Source organism: Ruditapes philippinarum, unplaced genomic scaffold, assembly GCF_026571515.1.
Source record: "Ruditapes philippinarum isolate M1 unplaced genomic scaffold, ASM2657151v2 ctg3994_1_1_1_1, whole genome shotgun sequence".
NCBI lineage: Eukaryota > Metazoa > Mollusca > Bivalvia > Venerida > Veneridae > Ruditapes > Ruditapes philippinarum.
The window spans coordinates 42076-67213 of NW_026865955.1; the positions used below are offsets into that span (position 1 = coordinate 42076).

At 32.4% G+C, this 25138-nt stretch overlaps 2 protein-coding genes and 1 long non-coding RNA gene across 3 annotated transcripts; all 3 read left to right on the top strand.

The window, feature by feature from the left end:
- Window positions 1–5795: 5795 nt before the first annotated feature.
- On the top strand, window positions 5796–11999 carry LOC132730824 (uncharacterized). The gene is made up of 8 exons (XM_060716873.1): window positions 5796–6018; window positions 7293–7418; window positions 8839–8901; window positions 9665–9726; window positions 10186–10252; window positions 10729–10821; window positions 11382–11581; window positions 11882–11999. The coding sequence occupies exons 1-8, from the start codon at window positions 5811–5813 to the stop codon at window positions 11906–11908; spliced, it is 846 nt and encodes a 281-aa protein (XP_060572856.1). The 5' UTR covers window positions 5796–5810; the 3' UTR covers window positions 11909–11999.
- Window positions 12000–16413: 4414 nt separating this feature from the next.
- LOC132730827 (uncharacterized) lies at window positions 16414–18273 on the top strand. The gene is made up of 3 exons (XM_060716874.1): window positions 16414–16556; window positions 16758–16939; window positions 18053–18273. The coding sequence occupies exons 1-3, from the start codon at window positions 16508–16510 to the stop codon at window positions 18245–18247; spliced, it is 426 nt and encodes a 141-aa protein (XP_060572857.1). The 5' UTR covers window positions 16414–16507; the 3' UTR covers window positions 18248–18273.
- Window positions 18274–23037: 4764 nt separating this feature from the next.
- Window positions 23038–24860, top strand: LOC132730825 (uncharacterized). Its single transcript, XR_009625802.1, has 3 exons — window positions 23038–23196; window positions 23704–23876; window positions 24587–24860. It is a non-coding gene; the product is annotated as an uncharacterized LOC132730825 (long non-coding RNA).
- The last annotated feature ends 278 nt before the right edge of the window (window positions 24861–25138 follow it).

Genomic DNA, 25138 nt, shown 5'->3' on the forward strand with positions numbered 1-25138 from the left:
CAAGGCCTACGGCCTTGGACAACAGTTCAAAACACTACCCCCTCCACCTCGGGCCAACAGTTTGACTGTTTCCATATTACATATGAAATAACTGTATATTATCACATAAACTGCGCCGCAGGAGTGTGATAAAGCCATGTTATAAAAACGATATTACACTAGTGAAATAACACTTAGACGTGACGTCATTTGCGCTATATAGAAGCATAGCGTTAAAGCGCGCTAATGTTAGCGTTACACTATAGGCGCGTCATTGAAAATTACTCATTTTAACAGTTTACTGTTCTTATTTCATATATGTGATAAAAAGAATATAATGTTGGTGTAGATTCAATACTAAATTTATTGAACTCGTTGAATAAAAAAATATTATGCTCGCCAGAGGCTCACATAATATGATTTTATTCAACTCGTTCAATAAATTTAGAATTTAACTACACTCATTCAATATCCTCTGTTTAACAAAACGTCCAATACACATATAACGTAATGAAGCAAAATATAATAAAATGACAGATATAAGAATGCAGCAAATGTGTTCCATACAAAAATATTATTAAAAAAAAAAAAACAATAAAAGATTTAAGCGATATACGTGATGTGAAAAGGGTGCATATAACAAAATTGAATCTTAATTTACCGTAATGATCGGTAATCATAACAAAATACAACGACAACCTCTGATATATTTTGTCGAATAATTTAGTATATCTGTTATGCATTTTCTTCTTCCAGTTTATCATTTACACTTTTTAATCTGTGTTGGGCAGTCCGTAACAAACTTTATACATGTACATGCAAATCTTCATTTTATATGCTATTTTACATGAATATTGTTTGATTTTATTAACCTGTCAATTGCATACTGATTACACGGTCAGTGCACACAATATATTAAGCTTCGATAAATGATCGGTAAATTTCGTGAGATGCGAGTAGTAAGATGTATTTAAATTCAATTTTTCTACGAAATTATTACACGGACTGCTATAGCGCTGTAACACCGCACTTTTGGGTCAAACGCACTTTGGGGTCCAACCCCAAAGTGCGTTAAACTTCGCACCGCACTTTGGGGTCCAACGCACTTTGGGGTCAAAATCGAGAAATTGACCCCAAAGTGCGTTAATATGCTACATATCAACGCACTTTGGGTTCAAGAGGTCTAAAGGTGTCATCTGAGTTCTGCTTAAATACTGAGTACTGACTTATTTTCTATCTGCGATATTGGAATATTTGGATGGAGTTCAAGATGGCGGTCAATACTTTATGATGCTTAAGTGATAAAAGTTTCATTAATTTTACCACTTGAAATATCTAAAAATTGTGTTCATATAACAAAATTACGATGGCATAAAGGTGACATTTGCATTTTTTTGTTTTTAGTTTTGTATACATATTTTATTTTAGTTTTGCATACATATTTTTCAGTTTTGCATACATACTTTTTTAGTCTTGCATTCATATAATTTTTTTGTTTTTCGTACATGTTTAATTTTTGTTTTTCATACATATTTTAGCCAGTCAAAACAGCCTTCAAATCTCATAACAGCCCATAGTTGAGTATAAAACTAGCACAGTGGTTTGGTCACATTTCGGCCCATTTTTGGAATCAGCCCAGTCGTTTTCGGCCGGGCAAGTCTGGTTTCGGCCGACCCTTTTCGGCCCATTTTTTTTATATTATATGTATTTTATATAATTATTGTTTTTATGATTATACTATTATATTAGTGTCTATTTGGAAAGGGCTGTTGATTGGTGATCAGTTATTATTCTATGAATATGCACCACTCAACCCCCCACTCCCTGAGAATTGAGAATTATAAAACTTAGGTGAATTCTTTAGCACATCCAGATAATGTGCAGAACTTATATGCCAGGTGTGCCGGCTCAAGATCGGGGTCACACCTACAGGTCAAAGGATAAAGACTTGGGTTCCATGTCCGCTCCTTATCTCCGAAACCCCATGAAGGATTTTAAGGCACCTTGTGACAAATGTTAACCACATCGAGACCATATGCAAAACCTTTCTTTGTGTTACCGCGGACTATATATATACTATTTTTTTTGATACCTCCAAAAATGAAAACGTTGGTACAAATGTATTTGCAAATGGCAAATGGCATGTAATTTACAGACGGCGAAGTGTTTGAAAATGGTGTTTTTACAAATGGTGTAATTATCCAAACCTCTACTTTGCAAATGGCGTCATGTAAGAATATGTACGAAAAAACAAAAATAAAATATGTACAAAAAAAAACTAAAATAAAATATGTATGCAAACTAAAAAAGAATATGTATGCAAAACTAAAAAAAGGTATATATTCAAAACTAAAAAAAAAATGTACGACAAACAAACAAAAAATATGTACAAAAAACAAAACAAAAAGTATTCAAAAAAATACAAATGTCACTTTTATGCCACCGTTCAAAATACTCTAGAACAGAAATTGTGTCTTCCTAGAATTAAAAGATACTGCGAAAAATATCCCGTTCTGTCGGTCATTTACTTGATAACTTTTGGTGCCATATTGAGCCCCATTTTAAATATGTTGGGAATGAAATAAAATTCAGTTAATAATTTTTCCAAAGAACTATAAATAAATTATATTGCAATGTTCTGGTGAAACATCAAGTTTTTCGATCGGACTATAAATAGTGAGTTTTACAAATACATTATTAAGCTTATCAACAAAACTTAAGGGTTTTTTGTAAGCTCCGTAACAACTGTTCGCCAGAGGCTTTTTTATGGAAAATCTTACATACTTCTTTAGAAAGAGCAAACATGAATTTTATAATGTTACAATAATGGTATCAGAAAAATGTAAGATGCTTGTTACCTTAATAAAGTAGCGATAAATGTGAAATCATTTGTCATAAAAGAAGTCAAAACACTGTAGTATTTGACTTCCATATAAAATACTAATTCACTATAACTGTACTCATCATTGCCAAAAAGCAACAGATAAAAAGATGGTTCAGGTAATTGGCCAATGTGTATTTTTTTAATAATATAGAAGAACATCAAAATAAAAAAGCTTTTAAGAAAAACAAATAAAAGCATAATGGGCCTTTAAAACGTTATTTTTAACCCTGGGGGGTAGATACCCCACAATTCCCTCTATATCCCCAGTGAGAATTTTACATTATTCCGCTCTTAATGTGCGACTACTTAAACAGTTGATATCTTTAGTACTGCCTGTACGGACTACTACTTAAAGCCGCATCTACACCTAGTCAAGTTTCTTATATGTCACATTTAGCTAAATAAATGGCTCTTTCAACATATTATTAGGCACATTTTTTACTGAATTGTCTTACTAAGATTTCCCAGAATTTATACCTTTGTCTATGCTAAGACTATCATATTTCTATAAAATGTGTAAATAAATTAATGAAAGGTGTACATTCTTTTAAAATAAATGGAACATTTGAGAAAAAAATATTTTAAGCTTAATAATTGATACAAATTCTTTATTTGGTGATTTATTTGGTGAAAGTTCTTCACTTACTTATCAAGACCATTTAAATCCCTATTGATTCTACTATAATTCAGGGCACATGTTTGTGTCTATTTAATACCTTGATTTTTTGTTTACCATTGGCTTTGACTACAATATATTATTTAAAACATAATGAACATTAATTTTCTATGACCCCAAAGTGCGGTAGTTTGCCTGATGTTAAAAAATGCATATGTACCTGTTTAACGCACTTTGGGGTCGAAATTGGACCCCAAAGTGCGTAACGCACTCTGGGGTCGGACCCCAAAGTACGTAACGCACTTTGGGGTCGGACCCCAAAGTGCGTTTGACCCCAAAGTGCGGTGTTACATAGCGCAATAGGGTAAGCTTCAGTATTTTTATTTCTAAACGTCCTACGTGTTGTAAGATCGAGACCGCGTATGTCCATATATTTTCTTATTTACAACTATTTTATAACTATTTTTTTATGTTGTCTCATTTTTTTAAATATGTTTTGCACTTATTTTGGTAAAGACTAAACCCTTTTTTTAAATAACATAGTTTAAGAATCAATATTTAAAAAATTCATTCAGATTAAAATCAATTAATGTCATTTTAGTGCCGTAAAATGCAATACTAAACGAGACAAATCAGTGTTTCTAATTTGTTTTATATCCGTGTAGACAACTTTGCAAGCACTTAGCCATTTATATTAAAATATACTTCAAGAATGAAAAGGTCTAAAAAATATGTCAAAAGTAGGGATCGAACCACTGACCTCTCATATATGACATAATCACTTAATCGACTGTGCTATTACGGATGTGATGAGAACATAAACATTACGCTAGTGTGATTTTTTCTAACACTCTATATTTATTCTCGTAAACTATACGGACTGCACCGAGGTGGAATCGAATATTTAAATAAGTGCTAAAATGTATTCATAATTGACAGGTCAATAAAATCAGACTATACATGCTCATTTATATCGTCACAAATGTTTTGAAAATAACGTTAGCAATTTGTACAATGTAGTATTTACAGAGTTAATCATCCATAGATATGTACATGTCATGGTTAAATTTCATGTTTTTCAATTTGCACGGGAATTTCGTGCTTCATAAAACATCGATTTGCCTAGAGAGGCCCTCCCGATGTTTTCGTTATTAAATTAAATTTATTACGCGCTTGTTACTGAATTGAGACTTTTCATACAAACGGATATTCAGATGTTAAAATCCTTCTTCAACAATTCCACAAGTTGCCCCACTTATAGAGTACTTTTCCACACAACATTTGATACAATAGGAAATCCCTAAAATATTTTGGGGTGTTTTTGAAATGCCCAAAGCAGTATTGATTTATATAAGACTATCGTTGCTTTAACTGCCTTGCAATGGAGTATACATGTATACGTAAATGCTGTTCAAACCTTGCTTAAATTGTTTTTGAACCTAATGGCAAAACACGACATATTCTATTATTTTCGCGAATGCCCCAAAATGTGCAACTAATCACTGTACATGAACAGAGTAAAACGCCATTCCCTCCGCTACTCCCGCGCTCCTCTGGGGTTAGGGACGGAGCTATAATTGCTTTGTACAGGATACAATTGAATATAGTTTAATAGCTACATTCTTGTTGTTACAAATTATATTCCCATCACTGGTTCATCGATGCTATTTCTGTAACAATTGTCTTGTTTTTGTTTTTTTTAAAAATATTCACATTAATCAATAGCTATATTATAAAGAATAACTGTGTTATACGTCAAAATATCCAGAACTACAAGATAATTCGTTTTTTCAATTTGGTTTTACGTATTAACCTTAATTATAAAAAAAAATGATTCCCTATAGAAAGTCCAAGACGGCAAAATTATTGAAATTGTTGTAGTTTCGGTTTGGTTGAGTCTGTTTATGGACGGTACTGGAAAGTGCAAATTACCGCCCATCCCCGCTTGCAACAGCTTAAATATTAACATGAATTAATAGCTATCTTGTAGGCAATAGCTGTAAAAAAAGTAGTTGCTGAGCGACCTTCCATGATCAGGTTGTAACTTCTAGAATTGAATGTATGGGCGACTTTTTACGTCCTCCACACTGTACAAACAACACTGATTGTATCAGGATATAGTACTATAATACTTACACAATTACACAATATCACTGCAGTAAATATCTAAGTGTGTTTGTTCAATTTGAGTTGGTTAACCTACTTTAAAATGTCTGCATTGTCCTTGTTATATTTAGGCACCTTTTGTATTGTACGAATTAGGAATGAAGTTCAGGTAATTTTGTAATATTTTACATATGTACTGAAACAATGTGACAACCGGGGTAAGAAATGCTAACAATTTTATTTGTCCGGGCCTCATTTTGTGTAACTACGGGTATAAATACTGGCACATGCAGTAACATCTTCACTATTCTTCTTGGACAGACGACATTAGAGGAAATAATGCAGCTTCAAGTTTTCATTCCTTTGTGCGTGGTCTTCTTGTGTGTTGTTGATAGCCGCAATACGGATTTTCAACGACGCCGTTTCCCTCCAGGTAAGTGAAAATTCTTTATTTGGATACTTTAGGCACGAACATAAAACTATAGCTGGACGTTGTATTCTGTTTCTCGCGATACTTTTAGATATTCTTGTACATTTCATCACTTAGTCTTTGCGGTAACATGCATGTGTTCTGAGAAAAAAATGGTTTGCGTTCAAAAATAAAGAAAAATAGTACACATCACGAGCGTCTCGTGGCATTATAATGACCTATCCGTCCGCCGGGAAAAAGCCTAAAGTTTAGGTTTCTTAATGGTTTAGGCTGACTGGGTTCACTATAATGCTTTAAGTCCGAAGTTACGAGTACTAAATATCATTCCGCACTTTACTAGAACAAAATGAAAAAGAAATTGTATTTAAATATCACAAACATATTCAAAGTATTTTATATCGAGAATCATTGGAAGTCTGCCTATCTATTACATGCTTTTCGTTGTCTTATAGATATATATCGGTAAAATATAAAACTGATACTTTCATCGCTTTGAATGTAAACCCGATGCATTGTTTCAGTGAAATACCAGAGTACACGTTACTGGGGACATGACGTCGTACATGACGACCCGTTGTATTTGGCACGCTTTTCATTTACAGTTAGATTAAAATGTCTTAAAACGTTTCTTTGCATCACAGGAAATTGACATTCTATAAGCAAATAATTAAAAAAATAACGGCAAATATATACCCCTCTATACTATAATAAAACACAAGAAGTGCAACGCCTTTTGCACTCTTGATACACATTTTATCTAATTACACACGTGGAAAATCAATGTCAACAAACTAGTGTAGCAATTTCGATACACAATACAAAATAATTCCTTTTACAAGCGCTGATATTTTAAATCAAAGCATTGTATAATAATTAATTGACAATATTTACAAAAATGTCAACAAAATGTTTTGTCTGGCATTCCATGCGCTTTTGCACATTTGCCGTTATTTTTGAATTATTTGCTTATATTTTTTCAATTATTGATAGAATGTCAATTTCCTGTGTTTGCATATAATAAAATATTTGTTTCGTGCAAAATCGAAAACCAAAAGTTCATATTTCACTCCTGGCTGCGCCACCGTGAAATATACCTTTTCGTGCTCACTCTGTGAGACATATTGCGATCTTACACTGAACTAAACAAATGTCCTCTATTAAATGTCTGTTTAGTTTACCGGTATATATTTTCAGAATTATAACATCAGAATTTATATCTCATTAGATATAGGAATTGTATGTATTTAATTTGTTTACAATATTTAACCAAACTTCAGGGTCTAGAGAAGTAACAACCGAGGAGCCCATTCCCACAGAGACCTACCCGTCTTCCCCAGATGAGGTTCCTGATGTCGAAATTCCAGAAATAGATTACGAAAACTGGCCATACGCAATGATGGAATGTAAGTTACATTCTCAAATAACAAGGAAGATACGTTGTACCAGTACCCTGTATGTCGCATTAGATATTTTTTGTACTCGAAAATTCTTGACCCAATAGTCACTAATAGAAACAGCTTTTTGTATCTTTTCTAGACAGTAAAACAATTGTTTTTATTTCAAATAGAAAAGTTTACCGTCCCGTTTTCAAAAAGTGTCTCACCCCTTTGCCCAATTTTGTTTGCATATAATATAATATTTTGGAAAAAATTATTTGTTTTTACAAATTTAAAGTAATCAAGTAGCAAGTGATCATTGCTTTTTATAATCTTGTTTATCTTAAATAAAGTACATGCTTGTAAAATTTACCCTTCAGACGCTCAAAAATGTAACATCTTTTTCCAACTTAATCCAATGATCTTCAATACTTCATACAAAAGCATCATCTGATATATAAACGGGTTCTAAAATATATTGTGGCTATTTTCGTGTGGATATATTTAGCATTTTTAGGCTAAGCAAAATTTACAAATTTCAACTTGTGTCGCATGTAACTCAAAGTATTTGACCTAGTCATGAAACTTTATAGGAATGTTTGATCAGCATGTGAAGTTGTGCACCTGGGATTTCGCTTGTAGATTTATTCTGTTTTGTTACTTATTGTCATTGACTAGTAAAAATTTGCAATTTTCAACTTGTATCGCACGTAGCATGGGGTCATGAAACTTTACAGGAATGATCAGCATGTGAAGTTGTGCATCTGTGTTTTCGCTTTTGAATGTTTTGTCAGTCATTGCCCTTGACTTAGTGAAAATTTGCAAATTTTCAATTTATGTCGTGCGTAGCTCAATATGTATTTAAACCTAGAGTTGTGAAATTTAAATGGAATGTTGATGAGCATGTGGATTTATCCAGTATTGGTAGTGTTATTGCCCTTGACTTGATCTGTAGGCCTGAAAGTTTACAAGAACGTTGGTCAGCAGGTGTGTTTATGCACCTTGGGGGTGAGCTTGTGTGTATTTATTCAGTATTTGTAAAGTTCTTGCCCATTTAACTTAGTACAAGATTTTTAGCTTTCAACTTGTGGCACATGTAGCCAAAAAATATTTGACCTAGAGTCATAGACTGACAAAACAGTGGAGTGTAGGGGCACCCGTTTCCTATGGACACATTTCTAGCTTTGCTTAGAGATTGTACAAAATCGCATGCTGTGTAATCAATTGAAATTAAAAACCTTTCATTAAATGAATTTATTCTTATCATATGAATGTTAAATGATAATAACCCCAGCATTATGACTATTTCATAAGGTATTTTTGGATTTTTTTGTAATGTTTATTAGCTTGAAAACGGCAACAATAGTGATAAGTGATAAATGACTATGTACATACGCCACTATACCAAACTCTTAAAATGCTAAATTGTATACCTACCCTTTTTCAGTTTCAAGTCTGGTTGGTAGATGTGTAACAGCACGACTTGTAGCAGGGAGGTCACCAAACAAACGTAAGTAATTACTACGTCATTTGTAAAATACTATTTGCAGCAGAGTCCAGAGTCCAAAGTCCAAACTGTCTTATCAAATGCATGTAATACTCTATGTAGCCTCATTCCCGTTTCCACCTGGAAACTGGAATATCTCTTTATTGAAATAACAATAAATTAACAGTAAAGGTCAATGTGAAATAAAGATCTTTATACATGAATAACAACCAGAACAGATTCTAGTGGACTAGTGCATTACTACAAAAGTAGCAAAATACAAAGCTTCAGAAAGCTACTACAACACAATTATCCTTTTATTATATACCTTTTATACCTTATCAGTTATTTCATAAATTGAAATATAGCAGTACACAAGCGACGGATGAATGCGTATTTTTGCAAGAGGCCACACCTTCAATAGTTTTGGTTCCCATTTTCAAATGTCTCCCAACAGATTATTCTATCCGTTGAAGCGTATTTGCGTGTATTTGAGGGAGAACGCATTTAGTAAAAATGTTAAGTATGAACTGCAATGGCTCTTAAACGTAATGAAGGTAACTATGCTCCTGGTAATCGTGCTAAATAGGTAATATGGTTTCGAAAATATGTAATAGCCTTTACTGTATCTAGGAAAAAATACGTAGTGTCAATTAAGGGCGTATTCATATTCATAAAGTACTATTTTATAACTTTAAAATACGTAATAAACATTATTCAAGTTATTTTACAGTTTTTGTTTTCAGTTATGTCGCATTTCTTCATTTATTTCTTACATTGCTTTCAGCCCAAAGACAATTTCTATCGTTTGCTTGTCCACGTATATTTGAGGCAGCCAAACATTATGCAGTAAGTAGTCTCTTGAAATATAGTTGAAAGAATGAGTATTTTAAGTAAATTTATTTGAATAATTTCGTATGTTTCGTAAATTAAGTATTAAATTGTTTTTTTTCTAAGTTATCTTTTGAAATATTGAGAAACATTTACAAGAAGTTTGAAAAGAATATGAAAAATGGAATGTGCTTTATATATATAGAGTTCGAGGGAATACCTAAGCACACAAGTCTTCAAAAGCAGAATGTGAAAAACAAAATGAACTTAGATATGAGTGTAGATCTTAAAGCATTTTAATAATCGGCCTCAAGGTCAAAGTCTGCCATATATTCGACTATATACATGAAGGCATGACTTGATTATTTGCTTAATTAAAAGCCATACATGCATAAATAAGGATCAAACTTTCATTTCATCGTTCAGGTTATGTTTTAAATAAATGTGACACTTATAAAAACTTTAGATCATTTTCAGGAGTCGGAAGAAGGCGAAAAAGATAAGATAGAAGAGTTTGCGGAAAAAAGCTTTGGTCTGTTACAATGTAAGATGATTTTTACGAATATCTAAAATGTATTTTTAAACTGGTCTGCAATGGACTTGCCCTGGTTTAGATCTTAAATAGTTCATTCGAAATCTAAATCTACATGTACCTTTAAAAGCACGTTTAACCTCAAAATACCAATGTTTAATATTTTGATTTTCAGTTATAGTTTCTAAGTCATTAGCCATGAAGCTAAGCGTAATTTCTTTCTATCTATCGAATAAACTACATTTAAAAAATCTTTAATTTATACCACAATACCCGACAATGCTTGAGAATTTTAAGCTAAAACAATTACTAGTTATTCATATATGTAGTAACATTATTTGAGTCGCTTTCAGAGAAATATCCGCAAGGAAATATGGTTTCCAATATAAAATGTAAATCCGTTTTGATAACTGTCTTTGAGGACAAAGTCAGTAGTTATTTACAATGACTTTATTGAAACTTGAGGATTAAATTTTTGCTTTCTGTAGGCGCAAACCTTTATGCTGAAAAGGAAAATGTTGAAGCCGTCAGGAAAATGATGAAATCTGGTCCAAAGAGGTCTAGGCATTACAGCCCTCCAGGTAAATCATTATAGTCTAATTTGTTTGACCTGTCGGTTATGAATACAGTAAACCACCTATTTCATTAAATTTCTGATCCTTCCCCGGTTCTGGGTATGGCATACATTTTCCTTAGTGATTTCCCTTTTTCCTGTAAAAAATAGAATGTAAAGCCGTGTTCTTGTAAATATGAAATATAGATCTATATATCAAATTAACTGCAGTGAAACATGTATTTTTAATTTCACTTGAAATCTGCAATTGTAGGAATATAACGTAATAGACATGCTATAGTTTCTTATTTCAAAATTGCAAACAAATATTCATAATTTCTTGCAGAACGTTCCTTAATTAACTTTGAATATTGTCATAATAATTTTATATTTCATGACATTCAAGCCAAATGCTATACATTTATAGAATATAAATATTATTTGATTATTGGTTTCTTATTTGGTTGATATAGATATTTAAGACAAAATGCTTCAAACATTTTTGCAGGAATGCTTTTGCTAATAAGCAACTACCTTTGCATGTCAACTTGTTTTGATAGGAAATAATTGTACAATATTATTTTTCAGGTCTAAGAGCTGAATCTACAGTAACAGGTGATTGGTCAGTTGAAGAAATGTCCAAACTTCTGTTTGAGGAGTCGAGAGAACTGTACGACTTGTGTGCCAAGACATTTAATGACGCTTCCATATCTGTAGGTGAACAAAACATGGATATGCAGAGAGCAAATACACCAGCAAAGCGTTTTATTTTCATCACTATGGGAATTGTAAGCTTCCTGAACTTCATTTTCTATGTATCACTAGTAACTCTTTATTTAAATGTTGTGGTTTTGTTGGATTATTTTAGTTGTATTGACACTGTAAAGGTCAAGGCAAATTTACAGATTTGCTCGATAGGGCACATATATTGCATAAAATATTTTACTTTTTGTATATTCTGAATTTGTATATGAAACGTTCACAAAATATAATTCTATAATGAATGCTTTCTCTGGGACCGTCTAACCTATTTGTCATAGCTGGTATTATCTAAAGAAAAGGAATTAAAATATTATTTATCGTTTCAGATTGCTGCTGTGTCGGCTATTGGATAAAAAACCAAGCCAGCTTACGTTATGGGGGAGTTGTTGTTTTTTCAAATTACTTGTTTGTTTATGAAAGATTATTAAATTGTACTTTAAAACAGTAATTGTTTGTGTTTCATTGAAATCGCATCCAAAGATGCATATAAATGACGTGTATTAAACATTTTTAGCTCGACTATTCGATAAGAATGGGAGCTAACCTAGTCACCCGAGCATTAGCGTCGGCGTAACCACTTGTGTTAAGTTTTTGTAATACTTCAAATATTTTAAAAGTCCATTGACATATAGCTTTGAAACTTTGCACTTATCATGACCCCAATCTGTAGACAAGAGAAGATATTTCGACAGAAGAATGCCATTTTTTTCGACGTGAAGTTTGCATACCACCTTAGATATATTCATATTCCATTGACATCTGGCTTTGAAACAAAATTCTTCTTTGAGAGCATAATAGGCATCTCCAATGCCTATAACTGTAACATAGATTTCAAGAGAAAATTGGCCCTTTCGTTAACTTAGTAAAAGAGCCTTGATAGATAATGTAAAATTTTCTATCGAGCACCAATAGTCGAGCATGCTGTCCTACCGACAGCTCTTGTTTAACATTTTATCATTACAACAATGTACTTGTACATGTAGTGTAACACGTTAATTAACTCGGCCACAGGTACTTGAAAAGTAAATAGTAATCGAATTCCTTTCCCTTGAATCCTGGATATAAAATATCCTTTAAGTTAGATACTGATGGAAAATTTGTGATGAAACTGTGCTGCACTGAAAGAATGGACCATGTCACCGTGTATATCCAGTAACGCAGGAATGTGCAAGTAACGCAGAATTGTGCAATTTAGTCGCTAAAACGAAAGGGGTCCAAGACACTTGGGTGTGTTCATAGATAGAGTAATTAACTTACACAAGCCATTTGAGAAATTATTGGGACAATATTGTTTATAGTCTCTATATAAAATATATAAAATTTTGTATTGTGTATATGTATGCGATTTAACCCCTTCTCATAACTGTGATTCTATTTATACGACACTTGTAGTTTGACAAATATTTGTCTTGGGTATAAGACTATAAAAAATTGTTCTAAATGCGTTAAATGAACATATTTATTTGACGAAACACAAGTTTATCGGGTTGTCATTCTCACGATTGATCTAATGAAGTAAACTATTATTCAGTGCAGCACAGTTTTATCACTAATTTTCCATCCGTATCTAGGATATTTTACATCAAGGATTCAGCCATAAGTACAGAGTTGGTTCAGTCTACACGGTTGTGAAGTCTATGGAGTTTATTTCAGTTTCAGCAGTGTGCAGGAGCAGTGTTAACAGTTATCATATTTCCACAATTAAACACAAGTTTATCGGGTTGTCATTCTCACGATTGATCTAATGAAGTAAACATATTCCTGAAAAATGTAATGCTGGTTAAAGTATAATGACGTAGCAGCCGTATGCGCTAATTCATTTCTTTAAATTTTATTTAGAATAAAATCTTTTTGTTTACTTACTGTGTATACAATTTGCCAATGGCGTTGCACAGATTCGGCGTTACTTATACGTTATTCGCACATTTCTACGTTACTAAATATGCACGATGATGTAAACCCAATTGCATCTACAAATAAACAGTAGCGTTTTAGGTCTCTTATGTGTAATAGACGGTTTTTATCTTTAAGTTAACAATGAGAAAAGTCTTACGCCTAACCATGATATTCAGACTTGGTAAGGTATTATTTATTTATGGTATTAGTTAAACAATGTGTGTGGCGGGGAATTTAGAAATAAACAAAATCTTAAATAAAAACATTGTTCATTTGAACTCGATTTAACCATTTAACAGGCAATCGTATTTCTACACATTACCAGTTTTTTTTTCTAACAAGGCAATAAGTAATAGAGCATCGAAACACAAGGCTATCTGATTTTTACGAGGGGGCGTAGCCCCCGAGTATTTATCAGATTGCAGAGTATTTTGATGTTCTTTCTCTTTTGTATCATAGTTAAACATAAAAACACGTTCCCTGTTGTCACAATATGAAACCCCAGAAAAAAGAACCAATGAACGAGAATCTGAATATAATAATTTCTATCGCTTTCCCTTCTCTGCCGTCATAATATGTAAACCCTAGCAAAAATGAGCCAATCAATGGGCTGCTCTGGGGTGCGGGTAACTAATAACTGCACTCAAGTTAACCCGCTGTGCATGTATATGTTCTGACACATTTTCAACAGAAAGGTCTCCAAACTATGATACAATTTGTTTTTAACTGACTCACGGATAACGGTATTTTGATACTTTTTCTAATGGCCTATGTAAAAACCGGTTTGATTGCATGTTCTGGAAATCCGAATTATAACATAAAGATCTTAACAAAGGTCGTAAGATCTTAACATTAGTCAGATTACAAATGAAACAAAACGCCGATATGACCCAAGAACATTAAAAAAAAAAAAAAAAAACAGTACAAATGACTGGTTTAAATATAATTCCGGACAATGTATTATATAAAATCTTAACCTGCTGAATTTGTAAAATTCAGTTTTCAAGCCTCCATTATTAGAACTGTCCATCAAACTGGGGATATTAAGATAGAAATTTCATAAAATTATTCAGCCATAAGTACAGAGTTGGTTCAGTCTACACGGATGTGAAGTCTATGGAGTTTATTTCAGTTTCAGCAGTGTGCAGGAGCAGTGTTAACAGTTATCATATTTGCCCAATTGTTTTTTATCTAACCTCATTGAAAGTTTAAAAGTCAATAATGCACTTAAGTTTACGTTTGTATCTCCTTGTATCATAGTTTGGAGACCTTTCTGGCTCATTTTTGCTGGGGTTTACATATTGTGACGGCAGAGAAAGGGAAAGCGACAGAAATGTCATATTCAGATGTTCGTTCATTGGTTCATTTTTGCCGGGGTTTCATATTGTGACAACAGGGAACGTGCTTTTATGTTTGACTATGATACAAAAGAGAAAGAACACCAAAACACTCGGCAATCTGATTAATACTCGGGGGCTACGCCCCCTAGCCTCGTGTTTCGGTGCTCTTTCTATTACTTAATTGTAAAATATGTCTCTTAATAGTATTATCTTTTCTAAAGATGTACCAAATATTACCAATCTGCTTAAGTTCACGAATATTACAGTCTGGCGGGCTTGCTACAATAACTGTTTAATATGATCAATCTCGAATTCTTTATTTGGTAAATTTTCAAATCTGTCTCGGATTTTCTTTTTTCACGACCAAGCCCCCAAGTTAGCCGGAAAGTTGTTATCGGTATTTATGCCATGTCTTTAAAGCGTTAAGGTTCATAAGCAATGTTCCATTTCCTTTCATGTGTTTGACAAAAACAACTCTAACTGTTAATCTGTAACATACACATGATTTTTATGTTCCTTCCCTTGTTGTTGACACCTTCACGTCTTCTTTAAAAATGGAAACCATACCAAACAAATCAGTTTTGCTTGTATATCATTATCTTCAGAAAAGATATACCCCTTGCAAATTGTTAAATTGCTTTCCCGTTTATAAATCGTTTAGATATCCCCTTGCAAATTGTTAAATTGCTTTCCCTTTTATAAATCGTTTAAAAGGTACGAATGTGACAGAAATAATTTTTTGTTTTCGAAGTGAAATTTGAATGGTATAAAAGAGGCTGACAGTTACTCGAAGAAATTTAGCAGATGGCAAAATGGTACATTTTGTACAATTTCTTTCCTTACGGTTTCAAATACGACAGTCCTTTTAATTTATACCATTTTATGTTCATATTTAATTTCTAATGATTTTTTGTAAATAAAATTGCTGGTAGTAGAACTCCACTTTGTTGTACTGTTTGAGCCCACTCTTTTCTTTGGTGTCCTGAAAACTAGACACCTTTATCTCATCAATTTTGACGACCTAAGTTTAATTGAGAAAGAAAACGAGAACAAAAGTTTTAAAAACAAAACAAACAAATTTACCCAGATTCTCCATCGTCTATAGCTATGTTCCGTTGATGTAGTAAAACTGAAAACTTAATTGCACATAATAGAATTGAATGATTCTAATTTATAACCTAATTTAATGTCTTCGTGAACCAGTTTACAGACACAAGTTTTCTTATTTAAGCTTGTATTTATGTAAGGTTAGAGTGAAGATAAGAAAAGCAACCAAATGAATCATTTGTGACATGTAAGTACTTACAAACACAACAATTTGTTTTTCTCTTACTACTTCATTTTGAAAGAGAAGTGAGCCGCACAGCTATGGCATGCCAACCAAAATTTGTAGATTCTACAATTATCAAAACAACATGTTTTGACTGTTTTATACACACGTTCGTGGGCTGTTCCAAATGTAAAAGATAAGTCAACAAAAAAGCAAAAGAAGAATTAATTAATAATTTGCAAAAATCATTTTGCTTGTAACTTGCTTGTATTTAAGATCTAAGTTCTTTTGTTAGTTGTACCTTTTTATTATTTACTAACCATATGGTATAAATTTATACTGTGATATAGCGGAATAACAAAACTATGCCGACTAAACGAATAGCCTTAAACAGTTAAACTTTAATTTTTTTTTGTATTAGCCTTCCGTAAATATTGCACTATAAAATGCCAAGAGAGATAATATTTTTCAAAACAACGACAAAACCTTATCAAGGTAAGACATTGTCTTATAATACATTTATTAATAAACAAATACATATCCAGTACATTTTCAATACAAATTTATAACGAATTATTAACTTACCTTAAGATATAAAACCGTTATTTTTATTATTTCCAAACGTTATTTCAAATCAACAAATTAAATGACATAATGTTGACAAAACATTTATGCATGTAATATGTTTTATCTCAGCAATGGGACTTTGTGTAGTATATGTGGCATATGTGCTGGTGTTGGTGGGATCGGCTCTAGCAGAACCGGCCCTTGATATAAGTAAAATAAAGATCACTGACTGTAATTGTCAAAGATGTCTCTATACTCAGCTTGGTTATGCCATACACGGAACTGTATCTGTGACTTTCGGAGGCAGCAAGGTATATAAAATATTGTATGCTAGTTAGAGTAATTTGTAATACTTAATCTTTTTTATTTTTGAAAAATAATCTACGGAAAGTAACTACATTTTGTTCAATATCGGTACATATTGAATTGTTTCCCCTAAATTTGAACGACATTTGGCGGGAATTAACATTTTATGAAGCCAGTTTTGCCGATAACATTTTACAAATCGTAGCATAAATTGATTAGAAGAAGTAAATAATGAATGAAATATTTATATGAATGTTTCTCGTTGGACTAGTTCCGAAATGGCCGCTTCGTGAGCCGCGATGTAGTTAAAATAAATGGTTACCGATTTCTATCCGCCTGGCGTCTTGCATAGTGGTAAGAGTTGGGAGGTACATATAGTATGCAAGCAAAAGGTGTCTCATAAGTCAGAAATGGCTGGCCCTTTCAGAAGGGGTGTCGCTATAATAAACAAGACCTTTACTTTTACCTTTTTTACATGTTTTTTGACCTATACTGAGGTTTTCATATTGTGTTTCTAAAAACAAATACTAAATTAATCTGTCCGCTAGTCTTTGTTCTGTACAATAGCGTATTGTTTGACACCAAGTATTGAAAATAACTGCGAGCTCCCATGGTGACTACAGTAATTTCCCTTACTTTTTTACCTTAGCGGTTTACGTGAACCCCCCCCCCCCCTGCGAATCCAAAACAGTGCGAATATTTGTATAGTGCTGTTCCGTAGACCCACAAAATGGACCTTTCCGCGAAAATGTGCTTCCGCGAATTCAAATACACCTACAGTATTTTTAATGACTAAATTGTATCTTAGGCTCATACTGATCTTCATAAAGATATGATTTTATTCGTTCAGTTTTGTTCACCAAGCTGAAGCCATTAATATCAAAACGTCAAAGATACTTTTTGCAAGTTACAGGCATCGCCATGTCTAATCTTGTAAATTGTCAAATCCCACGTGCTTTTGCAGCATAATCATTGTTTCTGTGTTATAAGTGCAGTGGGCCACTGACTAGTTTTGTCTGTACAGCGATGATGTGTCTGTTCTAAAAACAAATTCCAACATATTACAGATACTTCTTACATAAATAATTCAAAGTACTATCAATTATTATTTATTTTAGGTAAGTTGTTCTGATGAAGCTATTATAACTTTTGGAGGTTCAGTAATCGGTTGGAACTACAACTGCCCCATTAGCGGCTCGTCAAGTGGAATATTTGAAGTATCATATAACTACGGGCATCTTCAATGTGGTACGACCTTCGACAGAGTGATACTACATAGATGCTCTGGAACACCATGTAGTTCATTCGGCTAAATAAAAAGTTTTACAAATGGTACAAACTAATTAATTATTAAAAAATGTATACAACAGGTTGTACTTTTGTCTTGCACGATACTTTGTTTTTAAGGTCTTTTTATGTTTGAGACCTCAATAGTGTAGCATATAAATTTGTTTACTTTGAAGTACTTGCAACTCGTCACAATGGCGTTTTAATTCAGCAAATTATCTTGTATTATATCATGTGAGAAAGGAAATATATCTAGCTAGTCTGTGAAAATTGGGTATTCTACTCGAATACCAATCTCAACGTTCCCTATACAAACAAAATCTAGTAAGTCACCTTTTATATTTTGCAATCGCAACTTATTGGTTTTTCCGTCAGTCTTCGGATAAGGACACCGAACACAATAGTAAAAACACACGGAACATATAAAAAATTTCGGTCTGACCTACGCTAAGAAACTAATCATGTTAACAAATAGTAATTAATGCTAGGAGATACGGATTATATTTATACAACTATATCGAGTAAAAGGCCACCTAAATTATGTAAATTTATAGATATAACATGAAACAGTACATTATTTATATAGTTATTATCATGGTTGTGGAAACCAAAAGTCAAAATTGTCAGATTTGATTATAACTGTACATACGTGAGTATTTTTAATTGATTATGATTATCAGACAAGTGTTCAATCATAATTCAACCGAGATAAACTTTATTTTCCTTTTGATGTCAAATATATACATTCGTATACATTATCAAAGATTACACCCTCTGTTTTCTTTTGCATCTAAAACAATGTGGTAGAACTACATTCAATCCGTATTCACTCCAAGGTTATTATTGATAATAGCCGAAATGTTCTGATTGATATTTTTGTTCTTGTAGCTTGCATTTTTAAGAGAAAGTGAAAGATACTGAGATTCATCCCGTTCTTCTCACATTATTTTCACATTTGTGACGCTAAAAACGGCAGATATTAAAAAAAAGAAAAACAAAAGAGAAAGTACTAAATCAAAGTACAGAAATACAGATGAGCTGGCTATTTCTTATTTTATCTATAACTAACACTTATGATGACTTAGGATAACATTCACCTCATCAACATACAATGATTAATTGTGATATGATATTTTATGATTTCTGTATCATTATTTGAATTTTCCCTTTTATGAAATAATAGACTGAATATGACTAAAGTCATTAATTGAAAATATTGTGACGTATACAAACTATCAAAAAAAAATCACTCATTTACTTACGGAAGCACAGATGGGACATTTCGATTTTCTTTCTTACGTTCTTTTCTTGTCCTATCTCATGGCCCCGAAATGTAACCAAAAAAAAAAAAAAGGGGGGGGGGGAAAAACAAACATAATAAAATAAATCCCTATCTCGTAGCCACGAGGTATAATTAAGAAAAAAATGCTATCTCGTTCCAACGATAAATATCCCAGGAAAAAAATATATCCCACAAAATATTACTCAGAAAAAAATCAACAACAAACAAAAACCCCTTTTTTTAAGTTATATCTTGTGGCTACGAGATAGCAAATTTTGATGTGTTTTTTCTGAGTTTTATCTCGTTGAGACGAAAAAAAAAAAGACGATTTTTTTCTGATTTATATCTTGTGGCCACGAGAAAGATTTTTTTTTAATTAGTTGTTTCTCGTGGGAACGAGATAGCATTTTGTATTCCTTTTTTCTGAGTATTAGTATTTTTTTCTGAGTTATATCTCGTCGTCACGACGAAATGATTTTTTATCAAAGGTGTAACTTTGTGTGAGAGAGCATTTTATTTTTCGTCTTTTTTTCGGAGTTGTAGCACGTGGCCACGAAATAGCATTTTTGTTGCTGTTTTTTCTAAGTTATATCTCGTGGCCATGAGATACAAAAAAGAAAAAAAAAAGAATCGGCATGCCCCTTCTGTGATTTCGAGAATAATTGAACAGACTACTAAATGTTTGCGCAAATACTAGTATTATGTAGAGTAGGCCTAATGGAAACGTTTATAAATGTATGTCTGAGGTTTCCGGCAATTTTAAGCAGATAAGAATGCACACTTTGCTCTGAAAATCACCAGTCCAAAACCGTAGATAATTCCCGATAGAATTATGAGTTATATACGATAATAACATTTCGTTTACCTATGAAATTCAAATATTCAGTATTTTGTATTTTCAGTTAAATGACCCACACACAATTTGTTTATTTTTAATATATGTTAGCTAGATTTAAGGTACAACCACCGTAACGGGCCCTATAAAAAACTGAAACATTGACAAGATACGTCAGATATATGCTTTAAAAGACACCTGCATGCACATTTTAAACACATTTTACAGTACAGCTTTGGCCACTTTTCAGAACTTAGATTTGGATGTTAGAAGATCATTTCTTCAGAAATAAGAAACCTTTAAATAATCTATAATATCATCCCATATATTTTCCCATTAATTATTGTTAAGAAATAAAAAATAACATTCAGCTAACAATCCTTACAACAAAAATTATTGTTTCTACTAAAGAATTATGAAATTTGTATACATATAATGCACTACCACACCCATTTTAACATGTATTTTACGGGCACTTAAAAAACCCGCTTAAATTGAGTTTAATGGGGGCTGTTTTCAAAGTTTCCCTATTTTTTTCTCGAAACTTTATGAGTTGACCTTGTTAAATATTAAATACTTTAAACGTGCAGTTTTGATTTTATTTGACTTTGAAAATATCAGATACCATATTAGATAATGCAATATTTAGTCATTAAATATCTATATTAAAATTAATTATATAATTAAGATTAAACACTTTTTCTTCCCAAAAGAGTGTTAGAGATACATAAAAAATAATAAAAGAAAAATAAAAACAGAAAAAATGTTGACCCTTCTGCATGTTCTAGGGCCTAAGTTTTATTTCTAAAGCATATTTGAATACTTTTCAAAGCGGAGGCAATGCTATAGGATGGTCATACCTTAAGGCACATACCTGTTTTCTAATGAACATAAAAAAAAAAATAGATTGACACCTTGACACAGATTACTGTATGAAACTTAAACAATCATCTACATCTACAAACACAAAGATATACCGGGAAGTTTTAACCTTTTCATTGACTTCATCTTATTTTTTTCCTGATGCGATGTAAAAGATAATGATTTAAAAAAAAACTGCGATTTGTAAAGGGTTTTTTTTACAAATATTAACAACAAACGATTAAAGGGAGAAAAATGTGTGTACGTGAGCTTTAATTGTAAACAAGTTGTTAAGAGGGTTGGTCAATATGGAATGCAATTTGATTAATTAATTTAATAAAAGAGCAAATGTTTTACCCTTCGAAATAATTAACATACACAGAAATACAAAGTTTTAAACGTTTAAAATTCAATTTTAAAATGCTTCAAAATAGGTTAAACTTAGTATACCTTTAATAACTAAAAAATGGCCGACCTAAGTCCATTTCTACCCCTGAAGCGATGACATAGTGGGAAATATGTTACAGTTTAAAACTATTGACTGTTTAAAAATAATGTGCAGGCGGCCAGATACTGCGTTAGGGTATTCTGATGGCCATAGCTTCAAGTTATGGTCAGGCTGCACACTTTTCTCACCCTGAGAAGTTCGAGGAAGAATTTCATTATAGCGGGGAAATATATTATGAGTAAGAACTGTTCGCTATTTAGGGGAGATAATGTACAAGTTGCAGGATAGCTCAGTTGGTAGAGCTGCATTACGGTATTCTTAGGGTGAAAATTTTGTAAATGTTTAAATCTTTGAGAAATAATACTTAAGCAGTCATATTATGTAATGCAAAAAAGAATTTCTTACTGGATACCCTTGAACAAAATTAGAATAATTCTAAATCCGTAAAGGATTTAGGATTGCCTTCCAAGAAAATGTCCTAACTTTTTATTGAAAAAGCTGCATATGACCAAGTTGAATCTAATTTTAAGGACAGCTAGGGGTGTGTTTTATCAGTTTCAGTCAGGCTATAGAAGTTTTTCTTTCAACTGACACATTTTTGATTCATTTAACAATCATATATAAGATTTGGAATGGACTTAGGCAATAATTGATAATGACATTCTAGCATGATTAAAGTCAAATCTCTTTGAAAGACAGCAACTGGCGGATGTGGCTGGTATTCATTCTACTACTGCCCCCATTACCAGTAAAGTCCCCCAGGGTTCATTCTAGATATTTTTTTATTTCTAATGATATGTCATTGACATGTCAGCAATCATAAGCAATAAGCTTGTGTTATATGCAGCGTTGATGTTGATTCAGTATCCTTGTATCTGGAAAAGATTAATCTAAAGTTGAAGAAATTCTCTCTTATGACATGAGTCTTATTAATGATTGGTTAATGATAATAAATTGTGTTTGCATCTTTGCAAGACAGAGTCTATTCTTTTGGGTCCAAGTTTAAATTTAAGCAGGGCCCTAACCTCCTGGTCACAAGTAATAGTATTGATATATAGGTCACGTCTAAAGTTAAGTATTTGGAAGCAATTCGTGATCAAATATCTTTTGGCGTCGCCTTTGATGATTTGCATCAAAGCTTTTCTTGTTAATTGTTGTTGTATCTAAATTTAGAAGTACACGTCAAAATTTTTTAACTGATATATCTTCTCCGGCAACATCTATAACATGCATCAACAAAATTATATTCATGAACGTCAATAACTTCATATTATAATGCAAAAATATCTGTCCATACGTTGGAAGGTATTTATGTTACGTACATGTATATCTAAATTTGATATTTTCTTTCTTCAGAAGGTGTTTGAAATTGAACTATTTAATAAAATTGGATCTTTGATCAGAAAATCTGTACACACCTATATGAATATGCGCTTAAAATTTCACCAGAACGTTTTTGACAACCCTTAGTTTGTGACATGATCGATATAAGTGTAAAGTCAAAGCTTCTATTGTAGTTTGCTCGGATGTACTTGAAGAGAAGCAACAGGTAATTTCGACATTTTTTTGAGATATTTTAATTAAAAAAAATCAATCGTCATACAGCCTTTCAATTGAACTATTTAAGCGAACCATAACGACTGTTTATAACACTTATTTTACCTTGTTTTATTTTTGTTTAAAACAAGTCAGAACTTACTTATTTTTAAGTTATTATTGTTTTACTTCGGGACAACAATTTCTTCAATTGAACTTTGACGACGCCAGTGCTATGTATCTAGGCGACGCTTTGATTTTTATTGAGTCTCCTCGACAAACTAAATGACTAAATCAGTCATTCTGTTTTATTATCATTGGCTCAAATGAATCCTTATGCAGAATTGCTATCATAATCTCATAATCTCATTTTCCGTAGGACAAACTAAACATTGTTAAATAGGGTTGTTTACTGACATTTTAGTACATTTGATGTTGTGATTGATATTAAAAAGCATTTATAATCACTTATTTACCTTTTTGCGCAAAAGGATCTTACATAATATATGTTTTATTACAGCAATGAAACTGTGCGTAGCATATATGTTGATGTTGGTAGGAGCGGCTCTAGCAGGACCTGCTCGTGATATAAGTAGACTCGAGATCACTGACTGCAATTGTAACAGATGTCTCTTTACTCAGATAGGTTATGCATTACATGGACGTGTTCGTGTGGAGTTTAATGGGCAAGAGGTAAATACGATAATAATAATTCATATTTTGGTTCAGTGCAACATTTTAATAAAGACAGTCATGTCCGTAGCTAGGTATACGCAGGTACGTATAACTTAGGTAAAAAGCAAATAAACCTGATCAATATGCTAAATCCGCAAGGATATTGTCACAGAGGTAATAAGTATATGTGTCATATTTCGTACAAATTATATTTTATCGCATTCGATGGAGAACACGGACACTTATATTAGCGAAAATAGCGAGGTATATCTTTTGTATGTAATGTAAAAAAAAAAAAAATCCACAAGGCGATTATCTTTAATAATTCATATTCATTTTCAAAAATGAATTAACCAATTGCACACTGATCAGCAAATAATCGCAACATTTATAATTTCTTGCTACGGGAAGCGGACATAGATACTTCTGAATCTTGTCCAGGAAAGAGGTGGGCTGACTATGTAATGCTAAGAGATCGTGTTGAAGACAATATGATTATATCCAAACGGGTTTGCAAATTATTTGATTAATGAAACATAAAAACTCCAACATTAATACATGTAATTTCCTTTTGCAAAATGTTATTATACTTGACGTCAAGCTTTGCTCCATAGAATACTGGTTCTACGTACTCGTACTCTATGGCATATTGACTAGCTAGCTCGACATTTATATGAAAATTTATGAATACTAATTATTTGCTAAGCTCATCAAATTTTACTTTATAGATACAAGACAACTGTTCCACGAGTTACATAACAGATTCTGCACGCGAAGTAATTGGTTGGAACTGGTATTGTCCAATTCAAGGCTCAACATATGACATGTTTGAAGTATCATACAAACACTTATACGATTGGGAGATGATAAATGGCTGCTAATGAACATTTGGCGAAATAAAAAAATATTTTACAAGTAATACAAAATAAATGTATCAATTGGTTGCTATGAAGTGGTTGATACTTTAACACCAATTTAAGAAATAAATTTATATTATAAGAATGAATAGTTGTTTTTATTTTGCATGATATAAGTACTTATGTGCCACAAAATATATTTAATATTGTATACTGGTCTAGTTGTCAAAGTGCGCGTAGGAAAGCCACAAAGACATTCCACACTGTCAAAGCGGCGGCCCATTTCACTGACATCTTCGATTATCCCCATGATATCAGCCACTGATCCACTATCACGCTGCTGTCTTACTTGTACCACCTTCGACTCTTTTGCAACCGTTCACTATATTAAATATCACAAACAAAACATACTACATAAAGATC

Excerpts from the sequence above, each read along its gene's own strand:
- LOC132730827 (XM_060716874.1), top strand. The coding sequence starts at position 16,508 with ATGCCAAGAGAGATAATATTTTTCAAAACAACGACAAAACCTTATCAA. Across the intron at positions 16,557-16,757 it reads AACGACAAAACCTTATCAAG|CAATGGGACTTTGTGTAGTA; the intron begins GTAAGACATTGT and ends GTTTTATCTCAG. Across the intron at positions 16,940-18,052 it reads TGACTTTCGGAGGCAGCAAG|GTAAGTTGTTCTGATGAAGC; the intron begins GTATATAAAATA and ends TATTTATTTTAG.
- LOC132730824 (XM_060716873.1), top strand. The coding sequence starts at position 5,811 with ATGCTAACAATTTTATTTGTCCGGGCCTCATTTTGTGTAACTACGGGT. Across the intron at positions 6,019-7,292 it reads ACGACGCCGTTTCCCTCCAG|GGTCTAGAGAAGTAACAACC; the intron begins GTAAGTGAAAAT and ends ACCAAACTTCAG. Across the intron at positions 9,727-10,185 it reads AGGCAGCCAAACATTATGCA|GAGTCGGAAGAAGGCGAAAA; the intron begins GTAAGTAGTCTC and ends GATCATTTTCAG.